Raw genomic sequence first — 18,801 nt, 5'->3', positions numbered from 1 at the left:
TGCGACCGGCTGCGGCCCTCCTGCGTCCTCCCCGCCGCGCCGCGCGCCCCTCCCGCGGCCGCTGACATCACCGCATTCCGGTCCCGGGCTCCTCCCGCCCGCCGCGGCGCCGGCTGCAGCCGCAGTGACAGGCGAGCGGGCCCGGGCGGCGGCGGCGGCGGCGGCGAGAGCAGGACGTCCCGCCGAGCCCGTCCCCGCGCGCGCCAGGGTGACAGCGCCGAGCGCCGGCCCGAGGCTCCAGCCAGACACGCGCGCGCGCACACACGCACACACACACGCACACGCACACACACGCGTGGAAAAAACATGGCTGATGACTTCGGCTTCTTCTCTTCGCCCGAGAGCGGGGCCCCGGAGGGCGCCGAGGAGGACCCGGCGGCCGCCTTCCTGGCCCAGCAGGAGAGCGAGATCGCCGGCATAGAGAACGACCAGGGCTTCGGGGCACCTGCCGGCGGCCAGGTGGCCTCGGCGCAGCCGGGACTGGCCAGTGGGGGTGAGTCAGCGCGGTGGCCTGGGAGCTGGGGGTTGGTGGGGGGGGGCGGAGGACGCCATCTGGGGGCCGGAGGCCCAGGCTCACACCACCCGGTGGCACACACTGGAAGGAGACCTGCTACCGGCAAGCGGGCGGGGGTGGGGGGCGCTGAAAGAAATAGGGGGTTCCTCCAGGTAAGGTCCCTGCAGCTGCTGAGATCTGGGGAGAGGAATCCAGTCATAACATTTCATTCCTTCGCCAGCTCCTCCACTAGTCTGGCTCGGGGATCCGTCCCCTGCCCAATCTTAAGAGTCCTTTCTTGAGCCTTCTAATAGAGCCTGGCTGTCCCAGCATAGGAGTGCAGGCGTGGGCAGAACGCGGGGCTCTTCCACAATCATCACGTGCAGTATTCCTTCAGCGTTTGCTGTGTGCCAGCCACACCGGGGATAGACACAGCAATGAATGAGTTCTGTCTCCCCCATGACATAAGACAGCTGGAGGCCCAGGGAGTTTGGAGTGTCTTGGCCAGAGTCGCATAGTCATGAGTGTTAGATCTGGGGACCTGGTTTCAGGTCTCCTCCTCCCTGCTCTGTACTCCATGTTCTTTCAAAGGCTGCCTTGGTCTCCCTGGGAGATGATTGGACGGACCAGGGAGGAGGCAGGGGTCTTGGGCTACCTGTCAAAGCTAGCCATAGAGATCTGACTCAGCTGTGGCCCCTCCCGCGTCCCTGGGAACTTCTGGGAAATAACCTGTCCTTGCTAGTGCACGGTAGTCGTTTGTGTGCACAGCCCGGATGAGAGCTCTTCTTTTCCTCATCTGGCCTGCTTGTTGTGGGAGGCTCCAGGTTGTCCGGAGAAGACTGGTGGAGTTCACGCTGAAGGGAGCCAGAGGGGGCTGGGAGTTGGAGAAGTAATGCTGTTCTGTCCCTCGGGTTTATAGCTTGCACCGGTAGTGCACTGACCGGCCTCAGATCTGAGATGACAGGAAGAGGAACAGCAGGTGGCATTCATGGGAGGGGAGGGGGGAGCTGCCAGGGACAGCCCTCTGAGGATGACCCAGACTTGCTGAAGCTGTGGGTACCTAGCTACTCTCCTGAGTGGCAGAGTGGGGAGCCGGGAGGTACTGCAGGAGGGGAGCTCAGCGCTCGGCCAGGCACAGAGGGGATGGCCCCGATGCTTCTAAGCCTAGGGAGTGCCAGGCAGCTGTCCTGTCCTGGGCAGCAGTGAGCGCCCAAATCCCTGGTTGGCTGAGGAAAGAGGACAGAGCTTGCCGGGAGCTGGGCAGAAGCTGGCTTCAACAGCAGCCACCAGTCCACACCTCTGAGTCACCTCCCTTACTTAGAAGACAGTCCTCTGATGAGCAGTTCCTGTGCAGAGCACGCTGATGTTGGTCCTTGGGGAAAGAGATGGCTGGTGTAGGCCCAGTTCCAGCCACACTGAGCCTGTCCTCTGGGCGGGATCTGCAGTCAGCCCTGGCCAAGGAGACTGTTTCCGTTCACCAGCCTTGGGTAGGGCCCAAATGATCTACACTGTCACACCCTGTTCTCTGGGCTCCAGGCCTGGCTGTGACTTGCTAGTCAGCTCTGGGCAAGCTCATTTCCCCTGCTTAGCCTCTGTAAGCTCAAAGGAATGTTCTGGACTCTCTTCCCAATATGGGCTAGGCATCTGAGGAGGCCACACACCCAGCCACGATCCCCTGGGACTTTCCTCGGCCTTGCTCCTGCCTGCTGGCTCTGTTGCACACTCACAGTGATCAGTGCCCGGGAACCCGAGCATGCTGAGGTGGAACACACACTTATCATTCACATGTGGGTGTGCTTGGGGTCTCCACGAGGCTGGCACTGCTCTGCCACACCTGGAGATCAGAGTAGAAAGTCTTTCTGGAGGCCGAGGTGGACCCCTGGTATTTCATCTGCCCTTGCAGAGGAGGGGTCTGAGACAGGGTGGTGCAACGTCTCCAACAGGCCATGCCTGCGGGCCCACAGCATCAGGAATGGACCCCCCAGAAGAAGCCCCTCTGAGCAAGATGCTGCCCTAGGTACCCTTGCAGCCCACCCTGATTTACAGACCAGGGCATTTGGGTAGTAAGAACTCTCTCTTCATGGGTGGGGGTGATGGCTGCCCATAGTAGGTCAGAAGCAACGACTGTTTATATATTACATAGATATGTTAAATCTATGTTCATATATTATATATATTTATGTGTATTATATGTTCATATATCTATATATATATTTTTTTTATTTATTTATTAGAGAGTAACAGACACAGAGAGAAAGACAGATAGAGGGAGAGAGAGAGAATGGGCGCGCCAGGGCTTCCAGCCTCTGCAAATGAACTCCAGACGCGTGCGCCCCCTTGTGCATCTGGCTAACGTGGGACCTGGGGAAGCGAGCCTCAAACTGGGGTCCTTAGGCTTCACAGGCAAGCGCTTAACCGCTAAGCCATCTCTCCAGCCCTATATATATAATTTTTAAGAGAGAGAGAATGGGTGTGCCAGGGCCCTCAACTACCGTGAACAAACTCCAGATGCATGCACCCCCTTGTGAGCATGTGCGACGTGCGACATCGCTTGCTTGCATCACTTTGTGTCTGGTTTAACAGGCAAGTACCTTGTACCTTAACCACTAAACCTTCTCTCCAGCCCTAAATACATACATACATACATACATATACATATATATATGTATATGTATGTATGTGTGTGTGTGTATATATATATACATATATACATATATATATGTATATATATATATATTATTTATTTATTTATTTGCAAGGTGAGACGGGAAAGGGGGAAGAGAGAATAGGTACACCAGGGCCTCCAGCCACTGCAAACAAATTCCAGATGCATGCGCCACCTTGTGTATCTGGCTTTATGTGGGTACTAGGGAAACAAACCCTACCCATTAGGCATTGCAGGCAAATGCCTTGACCATCTCTCCAGCCCGCAATCACTGTTTTACTCTGCAAAGTCAGTTATAATTTACATGCACAGTGGACTACTGTAAAGCGATCGAGTACCCCCCTCAGTCCTTTCAGGCCGAGAGTTCTGCAGCTGCTCACGGCACTATCTGGCTGGCACATGGCTAGTTGTCCCTCTGCTGTCACCTTGTATGGCCTCCCGTGGCTCATGGTTAGGAGGCATGGCAGTTTCAGAGAGGCCTTGCCAGTTATAATGGGCAACTTCATTTGGCCACCAGTTACTGCTCACCCATTCTATGCAGTAACCCTTATAGATGCAAACAATATATGGTGTTTTTATAGGAAGTACATATCCCTGGGGGTCTCAAGTCATTGCACAAGGGAATGAGGGCTGCTGTTTAGTATTCCAGGATGCCTAGAGTATTCAGTGAAGGCCTAGGGAAGTAAGGGAAGCAGGCAAAGGCTCCCAGACCAGGTGAACTATAAACTGATGATGGAGAAGGAATAAGTCTCAAAACAAAAAAAGTAGGGGTATGTGTGTGTGTGTGTATGTATATATGTACACACACACACACACACACACACACACACACACACATATATGTTGGTTTTACAAAGTAGGGGCTTACTCTAGCTCAGGCTGACCTGGAATTTACTATATAGTCTCAGGGTGGCCTTGAACTCATGGCGATTCTCCTACTTCTGCCTCCCAAATGCTGGGATTAAAGGCATTTGCTACCATGCCCGGCTAAAGTATTCTTTTTTAGAAAAGATGTTATTTACTTATGTATTTGAGAGAGAGGAGAATGGGCACACCAGGGCCTCTAGCCACTGCAAACAAACTCCAGATGCAGGAGCAACCTTGTGTATCTGGCTTATGTGGGTTCTGGGAAACTGAGCCTGGGTTCTTTGGTTTTGCAGGCAAACCGCGAAGCCATCTCTCCAGTCCCCCCCAACATATTAAGGTTGGGTACAGCAGAGGCGTGATCTGTAATTTCAATAAATAGGCTAAATGGGTCAGATGGGAGAGTTCAAGGCCAGCCTGGGCTTTGTAGTGAGATCCTGCTCCCACCCCCACCAACCCCAAAGGATTCTTTGGAAAGGGCTAAAAAGAATCAGGAAGCAGAATCTGGATTTGTAGGAGGGACTAGTGGGGTATGAGTCAGGAAAAAAAAAAAAAAAAAAAAGGCCAGGCCAGATTGCAAATCCTCCCATAAACCATGCTCCTGGGTTAGGTGCACTCATTTGACAAATATTTATTGAATCCAGGCTATGTGTCAGGCCACTGTATCAGGTGTCAACATGGACAACAAAGTCACTGTCCTCATTGGAGGGTCCATTCAAACGGGGAAGACAGAAAATAACACCAATGAGCAGGTTGGCATAGCACAGATACTGTGGGAGGAACAGGGCCTGAGGAATGAATGAGGAGTGTGATCAGGAATGAGGGCATTTCAAGCAGATATGGAGGGAGGGAGAGAAGGAGGGAGCAGTCCATGTGGAAATATGTAAGAGAGCCTTCCTAGAGGGAACAGCAGCATTTGCAGAGTCCCCAAGGCAGGAGCAGGCTGTTTAGGCCTCTGTGGCCCAAGAGAAGTGGGTTTCTTTTTGGTTTGCTTTTACTATCTTTTGTCATTGTTGTTGTTGATAGGGTCTCATGTAGCCCAGGCTGGTCTCAAACTTGTAGTTGAGAGTGACCTTGAATTCCCAACCTTCCTGTCTCTATCTACCAAGTACTGAGACCACGGGCTTGTACCACTATGCAGGGCCTCTATTACGTTTTTTGTTTGTTTTGTTTCTGGAGGTAGGGTCTTGCTCTCACCCAGGCTGACTTGGAATTCACTGTGTAATCTCAGGCTGGCCTTGAACTCACGGTGCTCCTCCTATATCTGCCTCCAATAAAGGCATGCTCTACCATACCAGGCTTCCATTATCTTTTCAGCACTTAAAAATTATTTAATTATTTGACAGAGGGAGAGAAAGAAAGAGAAAGGGGAAGAGACATATATATATATAGAGAGAGAGGCAGACACAGAGAGAGAATGGGTGGGCCAGGGTCTCTAGTCTCTGTAAACAACCTCCAGATGCATGTGTCGCTATGTGCATCTAGCTTTATACTGGGGAATCAAACCTGGATCCTCTGGTTTCAAAGGCAAGTGCCTTAACCACTAAGCTATCTCTCCAGCCCTCCATTGTCTTTTTTTTTTTTTTTCAAGGTAAGCTTTCACTCTAGTCCAGGCTAACCTGGAATTCACTTACTGGTCTCAGGGTGGCCTTGAACTCACCATCCTATCTCTGCCTCTTGAGCGCTGGGATTAAAGGCATGTGCCACCATGCCTGGGTCCTCCATGATCTTTTTTTGTTTGTTTGTTTGTTTTTTCAAGGTAGGGTCTCATTCTGGTCCAGGCTGACCTGGAATTAACTCTGTAGTCTCAGGGTGGCCTTGAACTCATGGCGATCCTCCCACCTCTGCCTCCCGAATGCTGGGATTAAAGGCATGCGCCACCACGCCCAGCTCCTCCATGATCTTTTTTTTTTTTTTTTTTTTTTTAATTATTTATTTTTACTTGTTTATTTGAGAGGGACAAGACAGAGAGAGAGGGGGGGAGAGAAAGAGAGAGAGAGAGAGAGAGAGAGAGAGAGAGAATGGGCGCACCAGGGCCTCTAGCCACTACAAACGAACTCCAGATGCATGCGCCCCCTTGTGCATCTGGCTAACGTGGGTCCTGGGGAACCGAGCCTCGAACCGGGGTCCTTAGGCTTCACAGGCAAGCGCTTAACCACTAAGCCATCTCTCCAGCCCTCCATGATCTTTTTAACCAGAAGACTGACATAGTTAAGTGCTCCAATATCAGCCCTGGCAGCTGGTTTGAAAAAGGGATGGGGAGGCCTGTGAATTGGTAAAAGCCATAATTCATTCTTTCCTTAAAAAGAAAAAAGAAATGGGCTGGGTATGGTGGTGCACGCCTTTAATCCTAGCACTTGGGAGGCTGAAGTAGGAGGATTATTTTAAGTTCGAGACCAGCCTGAGACTATATAGTGAATTCTTAGTTAGCCTGGGCTAGAGCAAGACCCTACCTTGCAAACAAAACAACAAAAAGAAAAAAAAGGGCTCAGAAGACGATTCAGTGGTTCTAGGCACTTACTTTCAAAGCCTGATGACCCAAGTTAGATTCTGCAGTACCCATGTAAAGGCAGACACACAAAATGGCACATGTGTTTGGAATCAAGAGGCCCTGACATGCCATATTCTCTCTCTCTTCCTCTCAAAATCTATCTATCTATCTATCTATCTATCTATCTATCTATCTATCTATCTATCCATCCATCCATCCATCCATCCATCCATCCATCCATCCATCCATCCATCCATCCATCCACCCACCCACCCACATATCTATATCTATATCTATATCTATATCTATATCTATATCTATATCTATATCTATATCTATATCTATATCTATATCTATATCTATATCTACATCTACATCTATATCAGCCATTGCAATCAAACGCCAGATGCTTGCGCCACCTAGTGGGTATGTGCAACCTTACTCTTGCCTCACCTTTGTGTGTCTGGCATAAGTGGGATCTGGAGAGTCGAACATGGGTCCTTAGGCTTCATAGGCAAGCGCCTTAACAGATAAGCTATCTCTCTAGCCCACCATGTCAAATTTTTAATCAAATAATTGAATTAAAAAACTGAGAAGGATAATTATTAAATGATTATTATATTTATTTAGGGAAGTACAGAGCCAAGGAAAGACACCCATGTGGCTAGAAAGCCCATGTGGGGGGCCTGGGAAAACTGTAGAAAGAAAAGAAAAAAAGAAAGTTCAAAGAGCTCCTGCCATGTGGGGAGCTGGAGAGGCTAAAGGGCCCTTGTGGAGAGTAAGGCTAGGAGGCTCTCCCCTAGGCTGGCCAGGCTGGGCCCAGCCAAGGAAAAACTCACCAACAGCTGGAAGTTCCCAAGTGGTCAGGCAGCTCAGAGACTATGCCTTCCCCTCCTTGCAAAGGTATTTATAAGCCAGGCATGGCGGCACATGCCTTTAATCTCAGCACTTGGGAGACAGGGGTAGGAGGGTTGCTCTGAGTTCAAGGCCACCCTGAGACTCCATAGTGAATTCCAGGTCAGGCTGGACTAGAGTGAGACCCTATCTGAAAGAAAATTGGGGGCATTTATAACCTTGTGGTGGTGGGCCTTGTCCTCTGGCAAGGGGCAGGTTATTGGTTAGGGCTAGGGGCTATCTCAGGCAGAGGCTAGCCAAGTTGAACTTGACCAACCACAATGTTTAAATCAGAGACCCGTCTCCCAGGAGGGGCCCAGGTTGCTTGTGGAAAAGCAGGTCTAGGTAAGAGGTAAGAATTCTAGCAAGTGCATGCAGATCATCCTGCCCTCTTTCTGTTTAGGTGCCCAGTCACTCTGTCTATTTCCTCTCAGTATGAAAACACACACCAATAAATAAAAACAATTCACAAAAACTTAGTTTACTTAGTGCATGCCTTTCCCCTCCTCCCCTGAGGTAGGGTCTCACTCTAGCCCAGGCTGACCTGGAATTCATTCTGTAGTCTCAGGGTGGTCTTGAACTCATGGCGATCCTCCCGAGTGCTGGGATTAAAGGCTTGCACCACCATGCCTGGCTAGTTTCTCTAGGAAAAAAAAAAAAAAAAAAAAAAGGTAGAAAGAGAGAAGGAAGGAAAGACTCACTTCTTTATCCACCAACTAGTGATTGACTTGTACAAAGGGCCAAGTCCCAGGCATGGACACGTTTGAGGAGAAGACAGTGCTGAGAAAGAGGTACAGCGGAAACCTTACAGGTGTCTGCATAGCAGGACAAACAGACCAAAGCAGGTGTGCAGGTACAAGATGGTAAGAGCCCAGGGTGTGCTGGGCATCAGGGAGCGAGTGGAGAGCAACTTTGAGGGTCACCGTAGCAGAAGCTGCAGTCAGTTTGTGACTAATCGGATGTTAGGCAGAGGGATCAGGAGGGAGGAGTCACCATAGCAGGGAAACTAAAATCCTTCTGGGAGGGGCACGGAGAGGAAAAATAGGCCAGATGTTGCCCAGGGGGAACTGTGAGTCCGGCTCCTCCAGTACAGGCTGAGACGAAGGGCCCTTTCTTCCTCATCCCTGGTAGCCCCACCCCAAGCCTGCAGTGTCTTGGTCTGTTTACCGGGGTGGCCTAGGCTCCACAGTTAACTTCAGGTAGGTCAGGAGTTGTTTTCTGGCTGGGTGACCTTGAACCACTGCAGTAGCCCTTCTGAGCTTCCACTTGAGAATCTGTAAAATGGGTCACTAGAAACTTCATCGTAGGGCTGTGGTGAAAAGTGTGATAATGACTGTGGCAAGGCATTGTGGATAGGATTGAGTCTCACCACTGTTTGTTTCCATTATGTCTGTGGTTGGGGGTGTCAGCGTGCACATGGGCATAGACTGAGGTTGGCTCCAGAGGCGAATGTAGGACTGTTCCGTTTTGTAAGCTGGATGAGTGATGCGAATTCCTTGCTCTCTTTCTAGCTGGATCTGAGGACATGGGGACTACTGTCAATGGCGATGTGTTTCAGGTAAGCGGGATTCTGTCTTAGCAGAGGTGGGGTTGACAGCCTCAGTGTCTGTTACTTGTGGTGACACCATCAGAACATGGGGTTCTTTCTGTGTTTTTTTTTGTCTTGTGAGGGAGGGACCATTAGAACAGGGGCTGATATGGAAAGCCTTAGGTTGTCCTTGAAGACATCCACTTTCAGGAGGGAGAGATAAAGTGGCACACAGAGGCATGGAATGAAGGAAACATAGTTCTCCGCCTGAGCTTGCAACTGCTCGTGGGAGGCTTAATTGACTGGCCATCTCCCATACTCATGAGCATTTTATAGCTGGGCAAGCCCAGAGATTCCACCTGGAATTTTCCCTAAGCAAATCACTGGACAAGTACACCCATATTCTCTGAAGGATTATTTTATAATATCAGACAAACTGGAAATGCCTTAAGTGTCCAGCTTCAGGGGCCTGGGTACGTAGACTGGAAATTGATGCTGTTGTTACAGCAACATCAATCAGAGCTTCCTGTACTGTCAGGCAAAATTAACTTCATTTTAGTAAGTGGAAAAAGCAGCTTGCACAGTATGAAACTTAAAATTATTTATATTTGTTCATTAGAGAGAGAGAAAGAGAAGAGAGGGGAAAAAAAGAGTATGAGTACACTAGCTCCTCTGACCACTGCAAACTAACTCCAGGTATATGTACCACATTGTGTATCTGGCTAATTTACATGGGTACTGGGGAACTGAACTCAAAAGGCTTTGCAAACAAGAGCCTTTAACCACTGAGCAATTCCGCCAGTCCAAAACTCTTATTTTTTAAATATTTAGAAAGCAGTGGACCAAATGTTAACAATAGCTGGCCCTGAGAGCAAGAGGCCCTGAGTTCCTGTCCCCACCAAAGGAAGTGAGAGTAGGAATGGATGGGGGAATGGGAAGTAGTACTTCTAGTTCATGACAGTTTCTCAGCCTGGGGGAGCTCAGGGGAAGCCCTTAAGTTTAATCTCAGCACTTAGCAGGGACTTAGCAGTTAAGACATTTGCCTGTGAAGCCTAAGAACCTAGGTTCAATTCCTCAGTACCCACATAAGCCAGATACAAAAGGTGGTGCATGCATCTAGAATTTGTTTGCAGTGGCTGGAGGCTGTGGTGTGCCCATTCCTTCTCTTTATATCCACCCCTTTATCTTTCTCAAATAAATAAATAAAACTGTTATTTTAAAAAAAAAAATACTTAGGCCAGGCGTGGTGGCAGCCACTTTTAATCCTAACACTTGGGAGGCAGAGGTAGGAGGATCGCCATGAGTTCGAGGCCACCCTGAGACTATATAGTGAATTCCAGGTCAGCCTGGGACACAGTGAGACTCTACCTGGGAAAACAACAAAATCACAACAACAACAAAACATACTTGCATCTAGAGAGTCCAGACCACTGATGTATCCACGGAACCCCATGGGTGCACAGAGCTGGCCCTGCCCACCCTCTAGATGTATAGATAGGGCTCAGCTTCCCCTGCATGAGCCCTAGTTCCAAACTCAGATTAAGCCAAAGATTCTGGATCTCAAGAGCTGCTACTGCTTCTGGGTCTCCTGAGCTCCACCCTGTAGGAGTTGGCCTCCTGAACTGCAGGGAGAATAAACAATACTCACTTATGTAAGTGGGATGGGCTGGGATCTTACACAGGAAAACTGGCCTAGCCTCGTTTCTGGAAAATTACTCAACTATCAGCAAGCTAGAAAAGTTACTCTCTAGGATTTCAGTAACTTCGTGTCCCATTGAGTCTCACAGAGTCAAAGAATCAATGTTATTCTTGGACTGTTTGTTAGATCCTTGAGACCTGGGGCAGTAGAGTCTGGGCTCATGCACAAGGACTCTGCTTGGGCAGAAAGGCCTATATTCCAAGTGGACTTGGAGCTGGAGATGAACCTGGAACCCTGGGAGGACCTTCAACACTGTGAGAAGAATACTTTTGTTTGTCAGATTGATTAGAAGCTTTAGACTCAGAGGGGTTGAGGGTCTTGCAAAGTCACACAGGAAATCCACCATTTCTGGGGTTTGGTTGACTCAGCAATCCTTGTCTTCTTTCTGGCTACTTGTATTGCCCAGCCCCACTTCACATGAGGGGCTCTGAGGAGTCCAGTCTCGGCAGGAAGTCTTTTTTTTTTTTTTTTTTTTTTTTTTTAAGCCCAGGCTGACCTGGAATTTGGAATTTACTATGTAGTGTCAGGATGGCCTTGAACTCACAGCAATCCTTTTACCTCTGCCTCCCGAGTGCTGGGATTAAAGGCATGCACCACAGTGCCCAGCTCAATAGGAATGCTCATTCTCCCTGTTACCACAATGCCCTAGGAATGCTTATTTACAAGTCACTTCACATTAGTGCCACCCTGGGATCCAGGCAGCCAGTGGAGGGTCACAGGGGAGGCTCTTGCTCTCCCACACGCACTGATGCTTCTGATTCCTGACAGGATGTGCCTGCAATCTATTGCCCCTTTGTTGTTGATCCAGCAGCTGGGAAACCTCCAGAAAACTATCTTTATTTATTTATTTTAGTTTTTCGAAGTAGGTTTCACTCTGGCCCAGGCTGACCTGGAATTCACTAGGTCGTCTCAGCGTGCACCACCATGCCCAGCAGAAAACTACCTTTAGGGTTGAGCATACAAGTATCTGGTGTGCATATTTGAGGAGAAGCCTTGACAAGTACAAACCCAGCACATTCAAGGGTCCTGGGCAGAGATGTGTGTGTGTCTGGCTTCTTTTAAAAAATATTATATTTATAGCTGGGCATAGTGGCACATGCCTTTAATCCCAGCACTCAGGAGGCAGAGGTAGGAGGATCACTCTGAGTTCAAGGCCAGCCTAAGACTACATAGTGAATTCCAGGTCAGCCTGGGCTAGAATGAGACCCTACCTCAAAAATAAAAAAAAAAAAAGCTAAAAAATATGTATATATTATTTATTTTAATAAATTTATTAGGCTTGAGGTGGTGGTGCATGCCTTTAATCCTAGCATTCGAGAGGCAGAGGTAGGAGGATCACTGTGAGGCCACCCTGAGACTACATAGTGAATTCTAGGTCAGTCTGGGCTAAAGTGAGACCCTACCCGGAACCCCCCATGAAAAATACTGATAAACTCCATCATACATAAATATATAAAACGTACCCTGATCATAATCTCCTCCAACCACCCTCCTTTGTTCTCCTGTCCCCTCTTCACTGAAGTCCCTTTTCTTATTTTTCCCCTTTCCAAGTAGTTTCTCTTCTATTTATATTTTTTTAAGTTTAGAGAGACTTTAGAATAAGAGAAGGAAAGAGGGGCTAGAGCGATGGCTCAGTGGTTAAGGCACTTGCGTGTGAAGCCTAAGGACCCATGTTCAACTCTCCAGATCCCATGTTATTCAGCTGCACAAAGGTGAGGCAAGTGTAAGGTTGGACATGCCCACTAGGTGGCACAATGGTCTGGTGTTCGATTACAGTGGCTGAGGCCCTAGCCCTCCAATTCTCTCTCTCTAAAATTAAAAATAAAAATAAGAGAAAGAAAGAGGAGAGAATATGAAGAGCTCGAGGTAAAGGTCTTATTTTGATGTCATCACTTTTTTTCCCTCTTTTTTTTTAAAAAGTTTTTTTTTTAATTTTTTATTTATTTATTTGAGAGCGACAGACATAGAGAGAGAAAGACAGATAGAGGGAGAGAGAGAATGGGCGCGCCAGGGCTTCCAGCCTCTGCAAACGAACTCCAGACACGTGCGCCCCCTTGTGCATCTGGCTAACGTGGGACCTGGAGAACTGAGCCTCGAACCGGGGTTGTTAGGCTTCACAGGCAAGCGCTTAACCGCTAAGCCATCTCTCCAGCCCTTTTTTTCCCTCTTGATTCATGCATGACAACATGTTGATGTGTTCAATAGTGTCTGAGTCTTGTGTAGGCAAGACAGCCGCTATAAGGTCAGGAATGCACAGGCCTCTTTGTGTCTAGCTGGCAGTGTTCCAAAGCGCTCCTCCCTATTCTTTGGCTCTTACCTGGACAGAGCTTTTGTGCCTCAGTCTTTTCTGGAAGACTACGGGCCACCAGTTGGGGATCAGCTACACACCTGATCCCCAATGTGGCCTGAGGGTAAACTTGCCTGCATCTGTTCTAGCCCGCTTTGAGTCCATAGGGGACAAGAACAGCATGGAGGACCCCTGCAGGATTCACTCCTTTTTTCCCCCTCCCCCGCATCACTGCTCTTGCTCCTTCCCTCCATGCATTTCCATCCTCCTCCTTTGAGCTACTTAGAGGAATCAACAGCTCAGCCCAGCTTAGCCTGAGCTGTTCAGTCGTGAGGGCGGATATGCCTCATCCCCCTGGCCACTCCAGGAGGCACTGAGCAGATATAGCTTGGCTTACCTGTGACCTCCTGCCCTGTGTCCCTGGCCATTCCCTACCCGTGCCTCTGTGGAGCTTGGGAGGAGCTTAGAGAATCTCTGCAGTGATTAGTATAGCATTGTAGCTCTGGGCTGCCAGTCCTTCTGGAAGTGGCCTCATATCCTACCTGGGCTGCTCAAATAATTAAGAACTCCACGGTGGCCCCTGACACTGGCTTACTGGCAAGGGCAGGAAAAGAAATCCAGAGCTTGTGAAGCGTCTCTGAGGACCTGCTTGCCGGCCACCCTGCCGAGTTTATGCTGTCACGATGTCCCTGCAAAGGTGAGACTTGGCAGTAGCCATGCCATTCCTCACATGGGCATCATCCTGTGTGGGATGTGGATACAATCATCACTGTGAACCTTTGAGTGGGCGACTGTACTCATTTCACAGGTTTGAAATCCAGATTGCCCAGGGAAGGAGATTTCTCAACAGTCATCACCCAGTGAACGACGGAAGAGGGACTTTAAGCCTAGTCTGGGCTAAGTCTTTGTGTCACAGTGTCCAGTGCTTTTTATGGGCCTTCTTTCCTTTTCCATTTTTTACAAATTAAAAAATATATATATTTTTTTATTTTTTGAGGTAGGGTTTCATTCTAGCCCTGGGTGACCTGGAATTCATTATGCAGCCTCGGGCTGGCCTCGAACTCACAGTGACCCTCCTACCTTGACCTCCCAAATGCTGGGATTAAAGCGGTCTATCTACTTTTTGTGTCTAGCTTTATTACATGGGCGCTGGGAAACTGACTAACCACTAAGTGATTTCCCCATCCCTCTTCCTTGCTTTTTAAATTTTTTCTGTTTTATTTATTTGAGAGGGACAGACAGAGAGAAGAGGCCAATAGAGAGAGGAGAGAATGTGCACGCCAGGGCCTGCAGCCACTGCAAACGAACTCCAGATGAGTGCGCCCCTTGTGCATCTGGCTAATGTGGGTCCTGGGGAATTGAGCTACCAACCGAGATCCTTAGGCTTCATAGGCAAGTGCTTAACCACTAAGCCATCTCTCCAGTCCCTCCTTGCTTTTTATAAAATTTTTATTTATTTAGTTGAGAGAGAGAGAGAGCAAGAGAGTGACTCTTGTCACTGCAAATGAACTCTAGAAGCATGTGCCACTTTATGCATCTAGCTTTATGTTAGAATTAGGAGATTGAACCCAGGCTATCAGACTTTGCATGCAAGTGCTTTTAACTACTGAACCATCTCCCTGGTCCCCTCCTTGTTTTTTGTTTTTTTTTTTTTTTTGTTTTGTTTTGTTTTGTTGGGTTTTTTTTGTTTGTTTGTTTTTTGAGGTAGGGTCTCACTCTAGCCTAGGCTGACTTATAATTTACTCTATAGTTTCTGGATGGCCTCGAACTCACAGTGATCCTCCTGCCTCTGCCTTCCAAGTGCTGAGATTAAAGGCATGTGCCACCATGCCTGGTCCCTCCTTGATTTATTATTTTTATTTTTTTGATTTTTGAGGTAGGGTTTCACTCTAGTCCAGGCCGACCTGGAATTCACTATGCAATCTCAGGGTGGCCTCCAACTCATGGTGATACCTCCTACCTCTGCCTCCAGAGTGCTGGGATTAAAGGTGTGTACCACTATGCCCGCTTTCCTTGATTTAAAAAAAAAAATATTTTATTTCATTTATTTGAGAGAGAAAGAGTGGGGCAGAGAGAGACACACAGAGAGAATGGGGGTGCCAGGGCCTCCAGCCATTGCAAATGAACTCTAGATGTGTGTGCCCCCTTGTGCTTCTGGCTTATTTTGGTCCTGGGGAATTGAACCTAGGTCCTTTGGCTTTGTAGGCAAATGCCTTAATCGCTAAGCCCTCTCTCTAGCAGCCCTCCTTGATTTTTAGTCAGTCATTTGTTCATTCGTTTTCCAACTCACATTCTTTGAGGACCAGGCCCTGTACTGGGGTGGTGGATAAAGAAGCAAATCCAATGGAATGTTTGCTCTGATTGTTCCTGGTAGAGACATTTGGAAAGAAATAATTGCAGCCCAGGATGAGAAGGGCTCTGATTTGAGGATAGTATCCGTTTTCCAACACTTGCATGGCTGAGAGGGGAGGATCCTAAATTCAAGACCAGAATGGGCCACATATTGAGACCCTTCAGAAGAAAAGAGCTAACAATTTTTCTTCCTGTGTAAAGAAACCTTCTGAGAACTTTACAAGGATTAACCCACTTAATCTTCCCAACAGTCTAGAATACAATTTCTTTCATTGTCTTCATTTTTCACAAGGGGGCTTGTTGTAGTTGCAGAGCTTGAGTCCATGCACATGTCTGTCTTGCTTGTGGTGGAGGAGGTGAACTCCTCTTAGGCGTGAGCCTGGGACAGTCCACCTCCACTTCTAAGGGCAACAGGCGCTGTGGAGTTCTGAGTCCCTATTTTCCCTGGATGTGTGGTGGAGCAGCTCCCGGTGCTGGGAGGACTTCATACCCACACTGCAGGCAGCACTGGATGACCTGGAGTTCATTGTTGGGCTTTTCCTAAGTGGATGACCTTGGGCGAGTCACTTCACCTTTCTGAGCCTATTTTCTCATTGGTAAAATAAGGATTTAAGGTCCTACCCTCTTGTCCCCACAGGACTGTGGAAAAGTGCCCTGTAGCACTGGAAGCTTTTTTTTAAATCACTGGTTGGGCCACTAGATGAGCTGAGAGCTTGTATGTGCAGAGCAGGAGAGGAGAGGGGAAGGGAGGGGAGAAAAGGAGAGGAGAAGGGAAAAGAGAACAGTCTCTGGTCTTGAGAAGGCAGACTTCTTAGAGACAAGCTGGGGTGGTAGCTCAGGGGCAGAGTGCTGGCTTAGTATGCCCAAGGCCCTAGGTGCCGTCTCTATTGTGGGGATGGGGATGAGGACGGGACACACACACATCTTGTCAGGGAGATAAACACAGAGTAACATGGGTTCCCACAGCTACTTTGTGGTGAGGATGCTCACACCCAGCAATTCAGATTCAATGCTAGCTTCACCACCTGCTTGCTGGATGACCTTGGCACTTTGGGGCTAGTTTCCTTACCTATAAAACAAGGACAATAAAATACTTTATGCAGACTCGTAAAGGCCAAAGACAACTCTTTAATTGTAAGTGCTCTAGAATCATAATTTCAGGTCAGTGCATAATATAAGGGAAGAGAAAATGATGGTATGAAAGTCAAAGAGGGACTAGTTGGAAAGAAAGGGTTTGGGTTCAGTGGGGGGGATATAGGAGGGGAGACAAAGGAAAGTAGTATGGGTTAAGATGGGTAGGGTACACTGCATATATGTATGGAGGTTGTTAATAAAATGTATATGTACACATATATTTAAATATTTTATTTATTTATTTATGAGAGAGAAAGAGACAGATAGAGAGAGAATGGGCACGCCAGGGACTCCAGCCACTGCATATGAACTCCAGACACATGTGCCCCCTTGTTCATCTGGCTTATGTGGGTCCTGGGGAATCAAACCCAGATCCGTAGGCTTCACAGGCAAATGCCGTAACCGCTAAGCCATTTCCCCAGTCCCCCATACACACACACACACACATTTTTAAGAGAGAATGGATGCCCCAGGGCCTTCAGCCACTGTAAATGAACCCCAAACACATGTGCCACCTTATGCATCAGGCTTACCTGAGTCCTGGGTCCTTTGTCTTCACAAGCAAAAGCTATAATCACTAAGCCATCTCTCCAACCCTAAAAATATTTTTATTATTTATTTTTTTTGAGGTAGGGTTTTACTACAGCTCAGTCTGACCTGGAATTTACTATGTAGTCTCAGGGTGGCCTCGAACTCACCTCAATCCTCCTATCTCTGCCTCCCAAGTGCTGGGATTAAAGGAATTCATCACCACGCCCATCTTAAAATATTTTTATTTATTTATTTGCAAGCAGAGAGAGATTGAGAGACAGAAAAAGAGATTATGCTAAGGCCTCCAGCCTCTGTAAATGAACTCCAGATGCATGCTGGCACTGTGCATCTGGCTTTATTTGAGCTCTGGGGAGTTGGACTCAGGTTATTAGGCTTTGCAGTCAAGTGCCTTAACTGCTGAGCCATCTCTAGCCCTGTAAAAAGGTTTTTTTAGGTAGGGTCTCACTCTAGGCCAGGCTGACCTGGAATTTACTGTGTAGTCTCAGGGTGATCTTGAACTCATGGTGATCCTCTTACCTCTGCCTCCCAAGTGCTGGGATTAAAGGCGTGCACCACCATGCCCAGCTCTAATAAAAAGTATTAAAAAATAGGACTGAAGGGCTGGATAAATGGCTTTCTGGTTAAGGCACTTGCTTGCAAAGCCTAAGGACCCAGGTTCGACTCCTCAGAACCCACGTGAGCCAGACACACATGGTGACACGTGCACACAAGGTCAGTCATACTCCCAAGATGGCACACATGTATGGAGTTTGATTGCCGTGGCTAGAAGCCCTGGTGCGCCAATTCTCTCTCTCATTCAATAAATAATTAAAAAATATTTTAGCCAGTGTGGTGGCACATGCCTTTAATCCCAGCACTCAGGGGCCAGAGGTAGGAGAACCGCTATGATATCAAGGCCATCTTGAGACTACATAGTGAATTCCAGGTCATCGTGGGCTAGAGTGAAACTCTACTTAAAAAAAAAAAAAGTTAAATATATGGCTGGAGAGATGGCTTAGTGGTTAAGGTACTTGCCTGCAAAGCAAAAGGACTTGTGTTCGACTTTCCAGGTCTTGTGTAAGCCAGACAGACGCACAGTGATGCAAGCGCGTAAGGTCACACATGCACACAAGGGGGCGCACACATCTGGAGTTCGATTGCAGTGGCTGGCGGCCCTGGCAGGCCAATTCTCTCTCTCAGTCTCTCTCTCTCTCTCTGTCTCACATAAAAAAAGGCAGTCTGTTGGGTTGCTGCAAAATAAATAAATAAATAAAATAAAACAAATAAAAGTAGGGCTGGAGAGATGGCTTAGCCGTTAAGGCACTTGCCTGCAAGGGCTAATGACTCACGTTCACTTCTCCAGTACCCACGTAAAGCCAGATGCACAAGGTGTTGTATGCATCTGGAGTTTGTTTGCAGTGGCTAGAGACCCTGGAGTACCCATTCCTTTTATCAGCCTTTCTAATAAGGAGATAAAATTTATTTTATTTTTGGTTTTTCCAATTTTTGAAGTAGGGTCACACTCTAGCCTAATCTCAGGCTGGCCTTGAACTCATGGTGATCCTCCTACCTCTGCCTCCCAAGTGGTAAGATATAAGGCTTGCACCACCATGCCCGGCTTAAAATATATTTTATTTATTTTTTTTTGAGGTAGAGTCTCATTCTAGTCCAGGCTGATCTGGAATTCACTATGAATTCCCAGGGTGGCCTTGAACTCATGGAGATCCTCCTACCTCTGCCTTCCAAATGCTGGGATTAAAGGCGTGCGCCACCACATCCAGCCTTAAAATATATTTAAAAAAATAAGAACTGGAGAGATGGCTTAACAATTAAGGCACTTGCCTGCAATGCCTAACAACCTGA

At 48.0% G+C, this 18,801-nt stretch overlaps 1 protein-coding gene across 2 annotated transcripts in view; it reads left to right on the top strand.

Annotated features, from left to right (window-relative positions):
- Positions 1-228: 228 nt before the first annotated feature.
- The window catches only part of Cltb (clathrin light chain B), a 33,224-nt gene continuing 14,651 nt past the window's right edge, over positions 229-18,801 (top strand). For both annotated transcript variants that reach the window (XM_004665031.2, XM_004665030.2), the window contains exons 1-2: positions 229-493; positions 8,919-8,965. In XM_004665031.2, the coding sequence (XP_004665088.1) occupies positions 307-493; positions 8,919-8,965 (234 nt within the window). In that variant the 5' untranslated portion in view covers positions 229-306. The remainder of the gene's footprint in view (positions 494-8,918; positions 8,966-18,801) is intronic.

The sequence above is a fragment of the Jaculus jaculus genome, chromosome 6 (assembly GCF_020740685.1).
Source record: "Jaculus jaculus isolate mJacJac1 chromosome 6, mJacJac1.mat.Y.cur, whole genome shotgun sequence".
NCBI lineage: Eukaryota > Metazoa > Chordata > Mammalia > Rodentia > Dipodidae > Jaculus > Jaculus jaculus.
Note: the sequence above shows the minus strand (reverse complement) of the source record. Positions and strands in the feature narration are given on the sequence as shown.